This window comes from Eretmochelys imbricata, chromosome 4 (assembly GCF_965152235.1).
Source record: "Eretmochelys imbricata isolate rEreImb1 chromosome 4, rEreImb1.hap1, whole genome shotgun sequence".
NCBI lineage: Eukaryota > Metazoa > Chordata > Testudines > Cheloniidae > Eretmochelys > Eretmochelys imbricata.
The window spans coordinates 43,545,957-43,563,636 of record NC_135575.1 but is presented as its reverse complement, the minus strand read 5'-3'; the positions used below and the strand labels follow the sequence as shown (position 1 = coordinate 43,563,636).

The window sequence follows — 17,680 nt, the reverse complement described above, 5'->3', positions numbered from 1 at the left end:
CACAGAGGTGAACATAGTCAGATATGCAGACACAGAAGTCTGCAGAAATAAGATTCAAGGTTAGACATCACACTAAGATTATGTACAGAGGTTGGATCAACAATATTGAGATGCAGCCACAAATATCCTTTGAAGACAAGCAAAGAGTGTGGACAGATGGAAATTGTTAAAGGTGTTGACACATATGAACAGTGTGAAAGTAGCAGCGACAGTTAACAGATGACTCAGTGGGAGGAGGTAAATAGAAAAGGGTAGAAGAGTCAGCAGTGTGCTGTGCACTGCATAGAACAGGGGCTTACACACAGAAAAGCTGTCACGGCAGCACCCTAGAAATAATAAGTTGACAGGTATAAAGGTGGGATCTCGACACACCTGCATAATAATGGGTGAAGTCCAGGAGAACAGAGTAGCCCACAGTGTCTAAGGCAGCAGCGAGGTCACAGAGAACGAAGAGAGTCCCAGAGACAGCGGAAAGAGAGGAGTATATAACTACATACAATTGAGAGATTCCCATGCTATCACCAGCACTGAACCCAGACTGGAAATGGACAAGGATATTGTGGTGCAAAACTGGAGAGATGAGAAAACGCTACTTTTTCAAGTGCTTTTGAGAAAAAGAGAAGTTAGGACTATGAGGCCCCATCTATGCCGTGAGGATAGAGGCAATGGGCAGCTGAGGTAAAAAGGTTAGAGCGCTGTTCTAAACAACAGTGCCCAGGCAAACCATGTTTAAATTGTGTTAAACTACATTTAAAACTAGTTCAGATAACACAGTGTTAATTCCCAGTACAGGGAGCTTTAAAAAAAGTCTCTGAATCAAGGGAAGGTTCTTTTAAGAAGGTGGGCAGATAGTGACACGTTTTAGAAACTTGCAGAAGGTAATAAAGACAGAGCAATTATTGACAGTAATGGTAGTGGAGGGATAAACAGTGGAGGAAAATGAACAAATGAGAGGAAAGGACAAGGTATTAACAAGGTAGATAGTTTTGTGAAGGGACTGGTTTGTATCAGACATATGCAGGAGGTACATAGGAGAGAAGGGAGAAGAAAGGAAGGGAAAGGTATCTAGGGAGTGCTGGAGAAGATACTGTTATAAGTTATGGCAATTTGGAATTCTAACAAATGCTGGGAAAAGGATGGGTGGGGGAGAGGAATAGAGAAAAAAAAGAAAAGTAAGAACAAGGATTATCAGCACCTTTAGCAATGATGGAGGAACAGAAATTAGATCTTGCAGCCCAAATGGCAATCTCTGTAGAATGTATCTGGCACTTAAAGATACATTGGCATTTTTTGCAGACGTAAGGTTAATAAGTCCAGGGTTCTGGTCTCCAATTTGGGCAATTCCATTTTACCATTGACAGTTCCTTAGCGCTTTCATTTTGATTCAGGATTCTTCTTCACTTGTCCTAAACCTTTGTGTAGTATTGTAGTGCACTGTTAAACAGTTGCCACCTCAGAGGTGGTCTGTTGGCTTTTAGTAGAGAGTGAAGTGATTGTAATATATAATATAGTATTATATAAATTTGTAAAATACTTAGAGATTCACAGTATGTAAAGTGCAATATAAGTATGACACTATTAAACTTTCATTAATTTGTCCATGTTTCCTTACTGTCAACTACTAAGCATACCCATCCTGTGAGTCAAGGGCTATTATTTTTTAACTCTTCCTTTTCAGAATGACTATCGCAAGCTGTCTATGCAATGCAAGGACTTCGTGGTTGGTGTCCTTGATCTCTGCCGAGACTCTGAAGAGGTAGAAGCCATTCTAAACGGGGATTTGGATGCTGAGCCAGTTGAAACACAGAGGCACAGAGCTTCACTGAGTCGTGTCAAACTAGCCATTAAGTATGAAGTAAAAAAGGTAACTGTGTAACCAGCTCTTTCAGACAATGTTGTATGTGAATGCATTGTACCATATTCTGCATGTATTAATGGACTGACCATAAATTGTCTTAAGACAAAATATGTGGGCCAGATTCGCAGCAGGTGTAAATTAATACACACAAAAACCTTCCAACTGAGCTATGTCAGCGCATACCAGCTGAGAAGTTAGCCCTGTATTTTTAATTACAGAAATAGCATGTGCCAAAAAGATGACATATTTACACAAATTACAGTGGGTGAAATCCTGGTCTCATGCAAGTCAATGGCTGCGAAGATTTCAATGGGGCCAGCATTTCACTCCGTTAATGTAGCTATGTGCATGAGTCTTCTTACCAATCACTGAGATAGCATTTTAATCAAAAGTGAAGGCTATAGGCACAACAGGATTTCTATCATTAAAGGGCTATTTTGTTAGTGTTTTTTTTAAATTTTATTTACTTGGTACTTGCAGTATTGGAATTGATCAAATAAATTATATCATAACCTGCCTTTATTTCACTGCTCTGAAAGAGAACAGATTTCAATTGTTACTCTGTTTCTTTATCATATTTTTGAAAGCGTCTTATTAGCACCAAACAGCTCATCTGCAAATGTGTTGCTGTTACTCAAGCAGCCCTGTAGAGAAAATTTCTGTCTGACTGATAGTGTCTTCTGTTTAAATAAATCAGAGTGAGTTCAATACCGGAAACAGGCACTTCAGTTTTATTGCTAGTTAATCAATTAGTTTATTCATATGTTTTTGTAAATACCCAAAGCACAGTATATCTACGGTAGATACCAATGACAAAGATTTTTTTTGCCATAAAAATACTTGTTTATTCTGTGAAATGAATATTTTTACAGCCAGAAATACAGCTCTGTAGAATGTAACTGATTAGTTAAATGTTTATCAGTTCATTGTATACAGTGTAGTTGTAGCTGTGTCAGTCCCAGGATATTAGAGAGACAAGGTGGGTGAGATAATCTCTTATTGGACCAACTTCTGTTGGTGAGAGATGCTTCTGAACTCTTAAAAGAGCTCTGTGTGGCTTGAAAGCTTGTCCAATAAGAGATTACCTCACCCACCTGGTTTTATCAATTCATTATTATGTAAATAAATATTTCCACGTATAGTTATCTTGTTCTTTTTCCAAGCTCCCACTAGGCCAACACAGACAATAGTTAATATGGTGTTCTAGCAGCACGTGCAGAAGAAATATAATGACACCTATATTTTATTTATTATATGACTTATGATGATGGTTGTGTGCAGAAGCAGGATAAAATTACCATTACAAAAATACTGCTATTTTCACAATGTTATGGCTTCCCATTTAATTTTTTTTTTAAATCCCTAACAGGGTGAAATGCATGAGTAACCATCATATAGTTTTGTAAAAGTGAAGGAAGCTGCTCACCACAGGTGTCCTCTTCTGGTTGGGCACAGGTGTAGCAAGACTACTTCTTCTCTGGCACCGCCCCTGGTGACAGCCACTCCAACCCTCTGCCTAGGTCATACCTCTCTGTCCCCCCATTTTGCAGTTATATAAAGAGTCTTAATGGGGTAGCCCTGTTGGCTAGGTGATAGGCCTTTAGGATCTTCCCTTGCCCAGATTCTCCCCCCGTTAGGGGTAGGGTTTATGCCTTCTGCCTTCCTGGTGGTAGGGGAACCTGGGCCTACCCTTTCTAAGTCCTGTGCCCAAAAGAGCTATCCTACTGCCACCCTGGATCACTTTCTTACCAGTCCCCTCTTTCCCAACAGGTGAAGTAATAAACAGTAAATAACTGACATCAAAGGTAAAGTCTCAGATCTTCTGAGTGTTGCAAGTCTCTCCCTTATGGCTCTGGTATAGTCTCTGCAACCAGAGCCTCAGGCAACAGGACCTCTCTCACTGCTCCTTCCCAAGAGCTCAGAGTGTAGTCAGTTCCCTTCACTGTCTGCTCCTCTACTAAGCCGGCCTGTTCCCCTTTTGAGCTCCTCGTCCAGCTGTGTGCGCTTTGCAGGTAGGGTGAGCATCTGGGGCCAGAGCAGCTACTTAATCCCTTTTTTTCCAGGCTGGTGTTTGCACAACCTGTCATACTTCAAAATTGGGGAAAACCAAGATAATTCTTGGCAAACTTCACAATACTTGACACAGGTTTAATGATGGGAACAGGAACCTCTCTCTCTAGATCAGTGGTTCAAAGCTAGCCAATATGAACATGGTCTAAAAGCCTAGAAGAGATTGGTAGAGGCTGAAAGTTCTTTACCATCTGCTGTCTTTTCAATGCTTTGTTAAATGAGCTGTCTTTGTAGTCAAGTCCCAGTAGACAAGCATCTTCAATGCAAAAATCACCATCACTATGGTATTTTTCTTGGCATTCTCAGCAGAGAGAGAAAGAAGTTTGCTCAGTCTCAATGTCCATTCAGTCTCCTCACATCCAGTTGAGGAGCACTTTAATAGGGTGGCATGGAGTGCATGTTTCTGGTGTACACACTGTACCTGTTCTGTAGATAAATTAAAGTTTTTAGGTCCTAATCTTGGGCCATTCCATTGGCACAACATGGCCCTAAACCCAGTGAATTGGTGACCATGGTGACCCCAGGGAATCTGTGCTGGTTATGGAGATCCTCAGGTGGGGTAAAGTCACTGTAGTTGTGCCTATGCCACTCCCAACAGCTGGCCAGGACAGAGAGAATGACAAGGAGAAAGAGGGCATGGCCAGGGAATCTCCACCCTGGGGTGGGGGTAGGGGGGGCCTTGGTGCTGTAATAGCCTCTTGGGGCCATTGGTAGCCGGTGAAAGTTGTAACAGCTGTCAAATTGCAGAGCAGATTTCGGTTTGGGGGGCTGCAAAGGGTACCTTTACCCTCATACCCACAACTTTGTGTTAAGCACTTCTTGGCTTCACACAAGGAAGTGGGGTAACATTTTGAACACATAAGTGAGGCACTCCTGAAAATTTCACCCATTGTCCTTAGCATTCCATATTTCTGTCTGGACTTCTGAGTTCATCTACAAAAGATAAGTGTGTACTTCTGCAAGACAAAAGTACAGCCAAGCATTGCTAGGACTGCAGGTCCATGTGATAATTAATGAGAAAAAAGCCCCATTTAAAAAAAAAAAAGTTAAAAGCTAATGTCCTCAGAAGTGCATCATGGGGCAAATACAGCTCATAACTCTGACTATCTAACAGAGCTCCTACACTTAATATCCTATGCACTACATTAAAAAAAAATGTAGCTCTGCTCCAGAAACAGGGTATGATTTTGAGGCTAATGATCAAGACGAAACTGCAGCCTCTCGAATAGCATATGTCCAAGGGAAGTAAAAGCCAGGAGAAACTTTTTAGTACAACTAGACTGACTCACCATGCTAAGGAGTTGCTGCAATGCTGCTTGTCCTTCCTTATTGTGTGCTAGCTATCTCTGCATTTAAGCTGCAAACAATCGCAAAGAAGTTGCTCTCAATAAGCCAAATCCTGCAGTTCTTATTCAGGCAAGACCCACTACAGGAATGTTCAACTGAAATCAATGGGAATTTGGCCAGAGTAACACTGAAGGATTTGATTGTAAGGTGTAACTTCTAATAGATAATGGAGAAGATTCAGATTTATGTTCATATATTATAAATATATTTCCCCCCTCTGTTTTCTTCCTTTTTAGATTTCAGCCAAAATTTCAAAACATGCTAAGGCCTGTTCCTTTTAGAGACTGTGACGTTGCATGATTCACTACTGCAGCACCTCCTGCTGGCTGTCCAGGGAATTAGCACTGCATCTGGTGGTGTCTTGCCCACTGTCACCTCTGTTCCTGGATCACTCCCAGGACCACAGTATCCTCTTCAGTGACACTGCACTCTGGCTGTGCCACACTCCATGGTCCCACCCTTCCAAGGGGACCCACAGTCACTGTCCAGCCACTCCACTCAGTGGCAAACTGCAGTCCACAGTCTAGTCACTTCCTTCAGTGGCTCCAGCTCCCTCTTTGCCCTTGCGTCAGAGCCTCAGTCTGCAGATCCCTGCAGCCTGTCAGGAGCTGCCTTTAGCTCCCTGGGTCTCTGGCTACAGCACTGCTCTGCCCAGGGTGCTTGCTGCCCTCCACCTGCAAGGCAGCCAGTCATTCTCCTCCCTTCTCAAGCTCCAGAGAGCAACTCACTCTGCTCTGGTCTACAGCCCATCTTATATGGGCCAGCCCAGCCCTGATTGGCTGCTCCTATAAGCCCTTCTGTGATTGGCTGTCTCCTGCGCAGCCTCCCTCAGGTAGCTTTTAACCCCTTTTCTGCCAGTGTGGGGCAGATACCCCATCACAGGGACTTAATACAATTCATGAGAATGTTAAAATTGAATGATGTAATTCTATAATTACATCTACTCATAAAGAAAAATAGACGAATTACAACTTGCATTGTTACCTGAATTTTCATAGTCAGTAAACTAAATGCAAACTGAATAGTAAAATGTGGTTCTCTGTTAATATCGACAAGATGTTAAAGTAAAAAACAGCTATATAAAATTGGCTTATCAGATCTGGCCTCTGTGCCTATTCAGAGTTCAATGGGAGTTGGACTGGGCCCTAAAATAGATAAATGTAATGAAAGATGAGGCGGGATCTGGGTGTAAGAAATGAGATAGCAGAAATGCAGAAGGCACCAGTGGAGGGGGTGATGTGGTTGGAAGACAGTTTGAGATGTAGCATGCTGAAGAGATTGTAGGGGGGAAGCTGAGAAGATGGAAGACAAAGAAGAGATTGCAGTGGTGAGGTTAGAAATGACCAAAGCATGAATTAAAATTTTGGTAGTGGATCCAGTGGGTTTCAGAGCTGTTATAGGAGAAGTGACAAGATTTGGTGAGGGATTCTTATCTTCAAGGTGCTCTATGATCTGGGCCCAGGATGTTTAAAAGACCACCTAAAACGCTAGGATGAAGACTGTGGTCAACAGCTATGCTCCTCTGGCACAATAAAGCCTTCTCCAGTAAGAGTTGTCTGTGTGGGAGCCAGAGCTTTATTTGGAGATTCCTCTCCCCCGAGACTGTGGAATGAACTCCCCCAAGATCTAAGGACCATCACAAACCTCACCACTCTCCACTTCAAGTGCAAGGCACATTTCTTTGACCTTGCCTTCTCTAACATAAATAAGTAGCAACATGTATATTTATAACAAAACCAAAATTATCTAAAATCCTACCTGAACAAGACACTCCACTGTACATGCTTCCCCGAGGAGAGGATAAGAGAACAAACAACAAATGACAGATGTGTAGTCATGTTGCTTAATGCACTACTGGAAAGTGGTTAGACACTGTGGTGATGAACATGGTTTAAAAACCTACATAAAATAGAATAAAGGGGAGATAATGCAGTTGTCAATGGTTAAATTCACCTCTAATCTCCTCTTGACAGCCCTTTCATCTGCTTCCTGAAGTGAACTTGCATAACCATTAACAGTGCTCTCTTCCCCACTTGGTCCTTTCTCTTGTCTGTGAAGAAATAGATAATATGGGCGGTTTTCCTCTTACTGTCAAATCAAAATGCTGCGAGACCATTAGCAACAAGCCTACTGGGTGGCTAAACTTGGCTGTGGATGCATATTAGAAGCATATTAGAGCTGGGGGACTTCACTCTCCAGGACCAGGACCTCTGTACCTCCCTAGCTTAATAACTATTTGAATAGAGGGGCTGTTTCTTCCCAGTCCCCCAGATATTTGGGGTGGGGCAGGTATTACTTCCCCTTTCCCCAAGATTTTTTAGGGCTGTCTTAAATACAGTTTTGGAACTAGAAGTAACCTGTTGACTTCAGTCTCTCTTTGCTGCTCAAGGTGAACCTGCTGCTTCCTGCTGGGTGCCCCTGCTTCTGGATTTGCACTCTGCTGGTGAACAATGGCTCGATCAGTGCAAAGAGTGGGGCTTATTCTTGCAAAAGGAAAGAGCACAAGAAAACTAGAACTCAAAACAAGCTAAATTACAAATAAAATAATATTTGTGTGTTTATTTTTTCAAAATGGGCCAGGTTGCTAATTAACTCAGGATGACCCTCACTTTTCTAAATGGTGACGGTTAGTTAAGAGTCCAGATGTACATTAAGCTCTTAATGACTTTTAGCTTATGATCTGCCATTCCATTGTAAGCAGAAAATGCTTTAATATGTGATTTAGTTGGCACATGAGTCACATACCAGCATATTTAGAGAATTTTCTTTCTAGCAAAGTGGATTAAAAGGTGAAGATTACTTCCCTGTTTAAAGCCACTGCATCAAATTAACATTTTTCTCCCTCAGAGATTAGCGATTTCCTTGTCTTCATTACCTGCCTCTTGATTTAATTTTTGTTCAGAAGTCTGCCCTATTTTACTATGAGCATTTTAAATGATATTTGACGTTAAGTGGAAGTTAACTTGCAAGAGAGTTGGCAAGCAACAATGAATGGTACCTTATGATCTCAACAGAGAACAAAGAACAGTAAAGTGGATGTACAGTGCTTACATTATATTTATTTAGTTTGAGGAACTCAGTTCAAACTGCAAAATGCAGTTTGAACCAATCTGTCTGAGCTACATAGAGAATTAGCTAGCGTTCGTACAGGAGTCCTGTATGGTGTTATCAGAACAATTTTAAAAAATTGTGAAGACTCCTATAATTTTCTAATTTAGTGGCAAGTTATCACAGATTGGCAGGATCTGTGCTATGCCCCAGCTTTTGCACAGTCTTTTGGAGGAACCCCTTTAGTGTGCCTGACTCCCCAGGGGGTCTTACTCTTCTTTCAGGATAGGCCATACAGCCTCACCACCTCCAGTAGCTCTGCCCAGTGAGTCCAACTGAGAGAGACTCCTGAGAGAGATTTGTACACTCTTCGGGGACTAGTGCACCCCAGCCAGTATTCTAGTGACATCCAACAACATTTTCAAAACAGGATTTATTAGTGAAGTGGAACACAGCATAGGAAGTCCTTAGGTTAGCATAGAGAAATGAAGGTTAAAGCATAGTCCATTCTGGTCAAGCCACAACTCACCAGCCAATCTGTAGTGAATTCCATTTTCAGGCTCCGTCTGTCAGACTTCCTCTTTAATCAGTCCCCATGTGCGAGAGAGCTCAAGTTTCTTCCAGTGCCCACACTTATCCCCCTCCCCCCCACCTCACACATCCCAGTCCCTTCTTTTCAAGGTGGGGGTCTCTGCTCAGCTGTCAATCCAGGAATCATTGGAGCTTGCATTATCTCTTTAGACCCCTTATTGATCTGAGATGGTTTTGGCCAGTTTCTTAATGACTATATTCATTGCACCCAGACAGGGAGATAACCTGTGTCTCTTAGTCCGCCCTGAGATCAAACTTAATCATTTTCTCCCAACTGGGTAGCAATGTAAAGTATGGGGGAAACTGAAATATTTTAAAATACTCTCACTTTGTTACACAAGTATTGGCCAATTTGACTACTTTATAAATATTACAGAGTAAGCATACTTTGCTCTTTTATAGTACTTCTTATCTTTAAAGTGGATGACAAACATTAATTTAATTGTCACAACACCGTGTGAGACAGTCTGTCTCAGATAAATGCTATTTATTATCTTCATTTTACAAAGGGAGAAACTGAGGTTAAAAGTCAGACTTGCCCTGAACTAGAAAAGGAATCAGTGTTAGAGCAATGAGGATGCTCTTACTTTTGTGCTCATCCTGCTTAGTCTTGTGCACAACTTCACACCACTCTCTCACTATGTGGTGGTCTTACTGTACATCTTCACAATAATATAAAACACAAAGTCAAGATTTAAAAAATAGGGCTAAACAAACTCACTTTTAAACAAAATCAAAACAAAACTGATTTTAATAGACTAAAGTTTAAAAGTTATCAAAACAAATGCAAGTGTCTTTCTTTTACAGTACATTTTCTATTTCTTGTATCAGTGTTTATTTGTAATAAATATTGAAATGGAATTAAGTACAATACTCCACTCAGAGTTAGTCACAGCTTGTCTTAATGTAGAATTAACTTTTGGTGAATAACCTTCTCCATGTATATGTGAATCTTTCACTAATGCTAATGAAAGTAATGTGTGCTTGCACCTACTTGTTGCAGGTAAATATAATGTACCTGAAAGAAGAAAGATCCCTGTACATTAACAGGAGATAGATTCCATAGGATGTCTCAGTTTTGGATCTAAAGCTTTCATGTATTATTTCCATTAAACTTTCAGACAGCCAGAAAAAAAGGCTGTGGAAACTACAAGACAGTAAACCTTGCATGAATGATAGCATCTGACAAGCAACCCAGTGCTGATGTTGTATTTATTAATAACAATGATCATTATTAGCTAACTGGGAGAAGCAAGTTCCTACACTCAACTTGATAGCATTTCTCTGTCTGTCTGTTTCTGTCTGTTGTTAGCACACTGATCGCTTCACTTGTATGCTGTACATCTTTGCCTCACCTTTTGTCTAGTTTTTGCCTTTTTAGATTCTAAAGCGTAAGGGTAGAATTTTCAAAAGCACTTAGAAATGGCATGGGAGTTTTACTATTCACCTCAATGAGAGTGAGGCCAGCACAGAAGTATTTGCAAATCCCATCCCAAATGTACACATTTGAGTCTCTGAAGTTAGGCATGTAAACTCATTATTCAGGCACCTAAATAAGTGGCCTGATTTTAAAGATTTAGAGTTAATGGGAGCGGTGTATACTCAGCACCTCTGAAAATCAGGCCACTCTTATTTAAATGCTTAAATGTGGATTTAGGTGCATAACTTTAAGCACTTAAGTTTAAAAATATTGACCTGAGATCTTTTATGGCAGGGACCATGTCTCCTTATGTGTTTGTTCAATATGTAACACTAAGGTGTCCCAATTCTGATTGGGGTTTTTGAGCACTACTGCAATCTAAATGAACAAATACAAATAATGTGCACTGGTCACCAAAAATAAAAGAAACCTTCCATATGAGAGATTTGTTCAAAATCAGATGATCTACTGTAACTAACAAGAACAAATTTTAGTATTTTTAGTTAAAACATACACCTCTCAGATCTCATTTGAGCCTCTGTAAGGTGTTGTTATGATGTTAACAGCTCAGTTAAACTAGTACATTAATAAATAAATGTAATTATAGCATAAAACTGCATAGTGGTAACAATCTCTATATTCAAGAACCTTTCAAGTTTTAAAATAATACAAGAGAAAGCATCATTTTTGGAAGACCATCAAACTACGCCATTTAATAGTATCTTTCAGCTAAGATATTGTTGAGGTCATGAATTTCTGTAAGAACAGAGGAAACATGACAATAGATTGTGATATCTATTTTAAATATTTAGAATAATTGATAACAAAGCATGTAACACAGTAAACTGAGAGTTCTGGTAGCATCATAGACCAGGAGAGTGGATTTTCAACAGATTCCCAAAATGGAATTTCCTCATATTACATCGAGGCAATTTTTGTTTGTTTTCCACAGAATTCCATTCCATTGGGATGTTTTGTTAGAAATGTTCTGTGATTGCTTTCCATATGGTCAAGAAGTCAGATGAGTAGTGGTACAATGCCTTGTTGAGACTAATATAATGACACAGTGCCACTACAATACACATTACAATATAGCTTCTGCTGCTCAGTAGGAATGTTCCAAACCTTATAATCTTTCTTCTTTATATTTCTTCTTTTAAACTTAAAATGGGATAGTTGGTGAAAGAGGTGCTTAATGCTTTCAAAAAGTAATTAGGTTTTCAAAAAGAAATTAGATTCTTTGTGTGTGGGAGTGGCAGGGGGCAGGGTTACAGGTGAGTTAGTTTCAGATATGAAAGTTCTGGGATCCATAGAAACACTTCATATAGATTGGAACAATTTTGGTCTGCTAGGGCTGAGCAATTTGTGAAAATGCATGAGAGCACTCAGCTCCTGAAGGAGCTAGCCCATAATCTGTAGAGCCAAACTTGGTTTTAGATGTGAGGCTTCTGTTAAATTTAATGAGCGCTGCCCACTTGTGCATCCAAATGCAGAATTTGGCTCATTAATTCAGATCAGCACTTCAGTTTCTATTCCTTCTCTTTTTTGTTTATTTATAAATTAACCAAAATGTTAGGAAAGGACAAAAACAACATGCTTTTAAAGATCTAAATTAATACTTGTTATTTATTATTTGCTGATCCTGCATGTAATGTTTATATAATTCTTATTATAAATCGTATTGAACCTTGATTTTCTTTCTTTTTATCAACAGTTTGTGGCCCATCCAAACTGTCAGCAACAGCTGTTGACTATCTGGTATGAAAATCTGTCAGGATTACGGGAACAGACCATTGCTATCAAGTGTCTCGTTGTGCTGGTTGTTGCATTGGGCCTTCCACTTCTTGCCATTGGTTACTGGATTGCACCATGTAGCAGGGTACAGATATTTTATAAATTACATATTTAAACACCTTGTGCTGGTCTAGATGTTCCTTTTCAGTTACTGTCATCTGAAACGTAATCTTGCACTCCTAGTTTTGTATCACCAGAATTTTAACTGATTATTCAGATTTTTTAGAAATCTCAGTCTTGAACCAAATTCTGTTATTTTAAAGAGGGGATAAGACTGATCAAGTATGAGGAGGAAATGTTATTCTATGTGCACGTAAATTGTATTTAAGCACTAAGATGTGTAATAAGCTCCATGATATTTATGTTTGTTTTAATATTTATGGGTCAGATTCTCTCCTTGATACCAGCTATGCACTTGTACAAGTACGATGTACTTTTTGCTAATGACCACTTCCTACAGTGGCCCGAAAAGCTCTATATCAGTTCCTCTCAGTTGGCATCTTAGGGATCTGATTCTGCTCTTGTATAATTCAATAGCAAAACTCCTATTGACTTCAGCGGTACAGGATTGAGCTCTAAATGACATACTCGCTGTTGCTGAACTGTTAGGTCAGATTGTTTATAAAGGTGAACTGCAAAGCAAAACTTAAACGAAGCACAGTTTTCTAACCACAATTTGAGGGTATTCAGACAAGAACAACATTTTTAACAAATCATTTCACATTTATATTTTCCCTTGGTGAAATCATCCTGATGTTTCTAGGTTCACTGATGTTGTTATAACACAAATACCAGCAGTCTCACTGAAATCCATTCATTCCATGATATGTGTGATGTCAACCAAATGATGCATTCTGATATGTCTTCAGTAAACCAGGAAGAACAAAAGAGGATTTTCACAGAGAGAAGTTTTTTTTAAAAGTTTACTTAGAACTTACTTCTGTGCTGAATGTCTTCCTGGCCCTACCCCACAAGCTCATTCAGAGGGGGTATCCAGCACAGAAATCTGTGTTCCACTTGAGTTTATATTTTGCTTTGCAGTTCACCTTTAAGAGGTGATAAGAGTCTGCACACCCCATACATTTTTAAAAGGAATCTGATGTTTTCTTTCCCTGGTCATTTGTTTATTTTAAAGATTAATCTTTATGAAATAGCATAATTGTTACTCAGATTATCTTCTGAAATGTCACTTTCCTTGACAAGCTCTTGTAAAGGTACCCATTATAGCTGCATGGTAGACTGATGTCATGTAAACTCATGATCAGGTGTTTTTTTAATGTCTGATATGGAAAAAATAACATTTCTCCATGAGCTTTAATTCCCACTGCCAGACACACTCGGGTCTTTTTGAATGCTCATGTGAAATCAAAATATTGGAAGTACAGATCAACTGCTTAATACTGTGATTTAAAAATGCTTTTTAAAGGTCAGGTAAACAGGGGCTATTAAAGTCCTTTGTATAACTAGTGAATGTCAATATAGTGCATACTTTACTGCTCAGCTCACTGAATCTGACCCCTGACTTCAGGTCCAGGAAAACCCTGAGATAGGGAAACTACTTTAGACTCCTCACTCACTAAATTCACTGGCTTTCGTGTGAAAGGATATTGCTGTTAATGCAGAACTTCGGATGAGGTTTTAAAATCTCACATAATATTTTGTCTCATGTTATAATTAATACCGTTCTTTGCTCTATACTATTCAATATTTTTATCAATGACCCAGAAGAAAACATAAAATCATCACTGATCAAGTCTGCAGATGACAAACTTGTGGTAAATAATGAAGTGGTAAATAATGAAGAAAGGTCACTGATATAGAGTGATTTGTATCACTTGGTAACCTAGGTGTAAGGACAAATGCATTTTAATGTGGTTAAATTCAAGTGCTTATATACGAATGCACAAAGCCTTGGAAACAAGGAGGGAGAACTGGAGGTCCTGGTGATGTCAAGGAATTATGACGTGATTGGAATAACAGAGACTTGGTGGGATAACTCACATGACTGGAGTACTGTCATGGATGGTTATAAACTGTTCAGGAAGGACAGGCAGGGCAGAAAAGGTGGGGGAGTAGCACTGTATGTAAGGGAGCAGTATGACTGCTCAGAGCTCCGGTACGAAACTGCAGAAAAACCTGAGTGTCTCTGGATTAAGTTTAGAAGTGTGAGCAACAAGAGTGATGTAGTGGTGGGAGTCTGCTATAGACCACCGGACCAGGGGGATGAGGTGGATGAGGCTTTCTCCGGCAGCTCACAGAAGCTACTAGATCGCATGCCCTGGTTCTCATGGGTGACTTTAATTTTCCTGATATCTACTGGGAGAGCAATACAGCGGTGCATAGACAATCCAGGAAGTTTTTGGAAAGCGTAGGGGACAATTTCCTGGTGCAAGTGCTAGAGGAGCCAACTGGGGAGGAGCTTTTCTTGACCTGCTGCTCACAAACCGGGAAGAATTAGTAGGGGAAGCAAAAGTGGATGGGAATCTGGGAGGCAGTGACCATGAGTTGGTTGAGTTCAGGATCCTGACACAGGGAAGAAAGGTAAGCAGCAGGATACGGACCCTGGACTTCAGGAAAGCAGACTTCGACTCCCTCAGGGAACGGATGGGTAGGATCCCCTGGGGGACTAACATGAAGGGGAAAGGAGTCCAGGAGAGCTGGCTGTATTTCAAAAAGAAAAGGAGTACTTGTGGCACCTTAGAGACTAACCAATTTATTTGAGCATGAGCTTTCGTGAGCTACAGCTCACTTCATCAGAAACATACCGTGGAAACTGCAGCAGACTTTATATATACACAGAGAATATGAAACAATACCTCCTCCCACCCCACTGTCCTGCTGGTAATAGCTTATCTAAAGTAATCGTCAGGTTAGGCCATTTCCAGCACAAATCCAGGTTTTCTCACCCTCCACCCCCCCACACAAATTCACTCTCCTGCTGGTGATAGCCCATCCAAAGTGACAACTCTTTACACAATGTGCATGATAATGAAGTTAGGCCATTTCCTGCACAAATCCAGGTTCTCTCACTCCCTCACCCCCCTCCAAAAACCCACCCCCATACACACACAAACTCACTCTCCTGCTGGTAATAGCTCGTCCAAACTGACCACTCTCCAAGTTTGAATCCAAGTTAAACCAGAACATCTGGGGGGGGGGGGGGGAGGAAAAAACAAGAGGAAATAGGCTACCTTGCATAATGACTTAGCCACTCCCAGTCTCTATTTAAGCCTAAATTAATAGTATCCAATTTGCAAATGAATTCCAATTCAGCAGTTTCTCGCTGGAGTCTGGATTTGAAGTTTTTTTGTTTTAAGATAGCGACCTTCATGTCTGTGATTGCGTGACCAGAGAGATTGAAGTGTTCTCCGACTGGTTAATGAATGTTATAATTCTTGACATCTGATTTGTGTCCATTTATTCTTTTACGTAGAGACTGTCCAGTTTGACCAATGTACATGGCAGAGGGGCATTGCTGGCACATGATGGCATAAATCACATTGGTGGATGTGCAGGTGAACGAGCCTCTGATAGTGTGGCTGATGTTATTAGGCCCTGTGATGGTGTCCCCTGAATAGATATGTGGGCACAATTGGCAACAGGCTTTGTTGCAAGGATAAGTTCCTGGGTTAGTGGTTCTGTTGTGTGGTATGTGGTTGTTGGTGAGTATTTGCTTCAGGTTGCGGGGCTGTCTGTAGGCAAGGACTGGCCTGTCTCCCAAGATTTGTGAGAGTGTTGGGTCATCCTTTAGGATAGGTTGTAGATCCTTAATAATGCGTTGGAGGGGTTTTAGTTGGGGGCTGAAGGTGACGGCTAGTGGCGTTCTGTTATTTTCTTTGTTAGGCCTGTCCTGTAGTAGGTAACTTCTGGGAACTCTTCTGGCTCTATCAATCTGTTTCTTTACTTCCGCAGGTGGGTATTGTAGTTGTAAGAAAGCTTGACAGAGATCTTGTAGGTGTTTGTCTCTGTCTGAGGGGTTGGAGCAAATGCGGTTGTATCCACTTCCTGGACACTACAGTGCTAATAAACAATGGTCACATAAACACCACCCTATACCGGAAACCTACTGACCGCTATTCCTACCTGCATGCCTCCAGCTTTCACCCTGACCACACCACACGATCCATCGTCTACAGCCAAGCTCTGCGATACAACCGCATTTGCTCCAACCCCTCAGACAGAGACAAACACCTACAAGATCTCTGTCAAGCTTTCTTACAACTACAATACCCACCTGCGGAAGTAAAGAAACAGATTGATAGACAGGGTCGGTCCTGGGGCCGGTTTTGTTCAATATCTTCATAAATGATCTGGAGGATGGTGTGGATTGAACTCTCAGCAAATTTGCGGATGATACTAAACTGGGAGGAGTGGTAGATACGCTGGAGGGCAGGGATAGGATACAGAGGGACCTAGACAAATTGGAGGTTTGGGCCAAAAGAAATCTGATGAGGTTCAATAAGGATAAGTGCAGGGTCCTGCACTTAGGACGGAAGAACCCAGTGCACAGCTACAGACTAGGGACTGAATGGCTAGGCAGCAGTTCTGCGGAAAAGGACCTAGGGGTGACAGTAGACGAGAAGCTGGATATGAGTCAGCAGTGTGCCCTTGTTGCCAAGAAGGCCAATGGCATTTTGGGATGTATAAGTAGGGGCATAGCGAGCAGATCGAGGGACGTGATCGTCCCCCTCTATTCGACATTGGTGAGACCTCATCTGGAGTACTGTGTCCAGTTTTGGGCCCCGCACTACAAGAAGGATGTGGATAAATTGGAGAGAGTCCAGCAAAGGGCAACAAAAATGATTAGGGGTCTGGAACACATGAGTTATGAGGAGAGGCTGAGGGAACTGGGATTGTTTAGTCTGCAGAAGAGAAGAATGAGGGGGGATTTGATAGCTGCTTTCAACTACCTGAGAAGTGGTTCCCGAGAGGATGGTTCTAGACTATTCTCAGTGGTGGAAGAGGACAGGACAAGGAGTAATGGTCTCAAGTTGCAGTGGGGGAGGTTTAGGTTGGATATTAGGAAAAACTTTTTCACTAGGAGGGTGGTGAAACACTGGAATGCGTTACCTAGGGAGGTGGTAGAATCTTCTTCCTTACAAGTTTTTAAGGTCAGGCTTGACAAAGCCCTGGCTGGGATGATTTAATTGGGGATTGGTCCTGCTTTGAGCAGGGGGTTGGACTAGATGACCTCCTGAGGTCCCTTCCAACCCTGATATTCTATGATTCTATGAAATGTAAATATATACATTTGGGAACAAAGACTGTAGGTCATACTTACAGGATGTGGAACTCTATTCTAGGAAGCAATGACTGAAAAGGATTTGGGGGTTCTGGTGGATACTCCACTGAACATGAGCTCCCAGTACAACGGTGTGGCCAAAAAAGTTAATGTGATCCTTGAATGCATAAACGGGAATCTCAAGTAGGAGTAGAAAGGTTATTTTTTCTCTGTATTTGGCCCTGGTGTGATTGCTCCTGGAATACTGTGTCCGGTTCTGGTGTCCGCAGTTCAGGAATGTTATTGATAAATTGGAGAGGGTTCAGAGAAG

The 17,680-nt window shown here is 41.1% G+C and overlaps 1 protein-coding gene across 1 annotated transcript in view; it reads left to right on the top strand.

Annotated features, from left to right (window-relative positions):
* TRPC3 (transient receptor potential cation channel subfamily C member 3) overlaps nucleotides 1-17,680 on the top strand; it is a 68,706-nt gene that overhangs the window by 22,704 nt on the left and 28,322 nt on the right. The window contains exons 3-4 of the mRNA XM_077815183.1: nucleotides 1,679-1,864; nucleotides 12,049-12,213. Of these exons, the coding sequence (XP_077671309.1) occupies nucleotides 1,679-1,864; nucleotides 12,049-12,213 (351 nt within the window). The remainder of the gene's footprint in view (nucleotides 1-1,678; nucleotides 1,865-12,048; nucleotides 12,214-17,680) is intronic.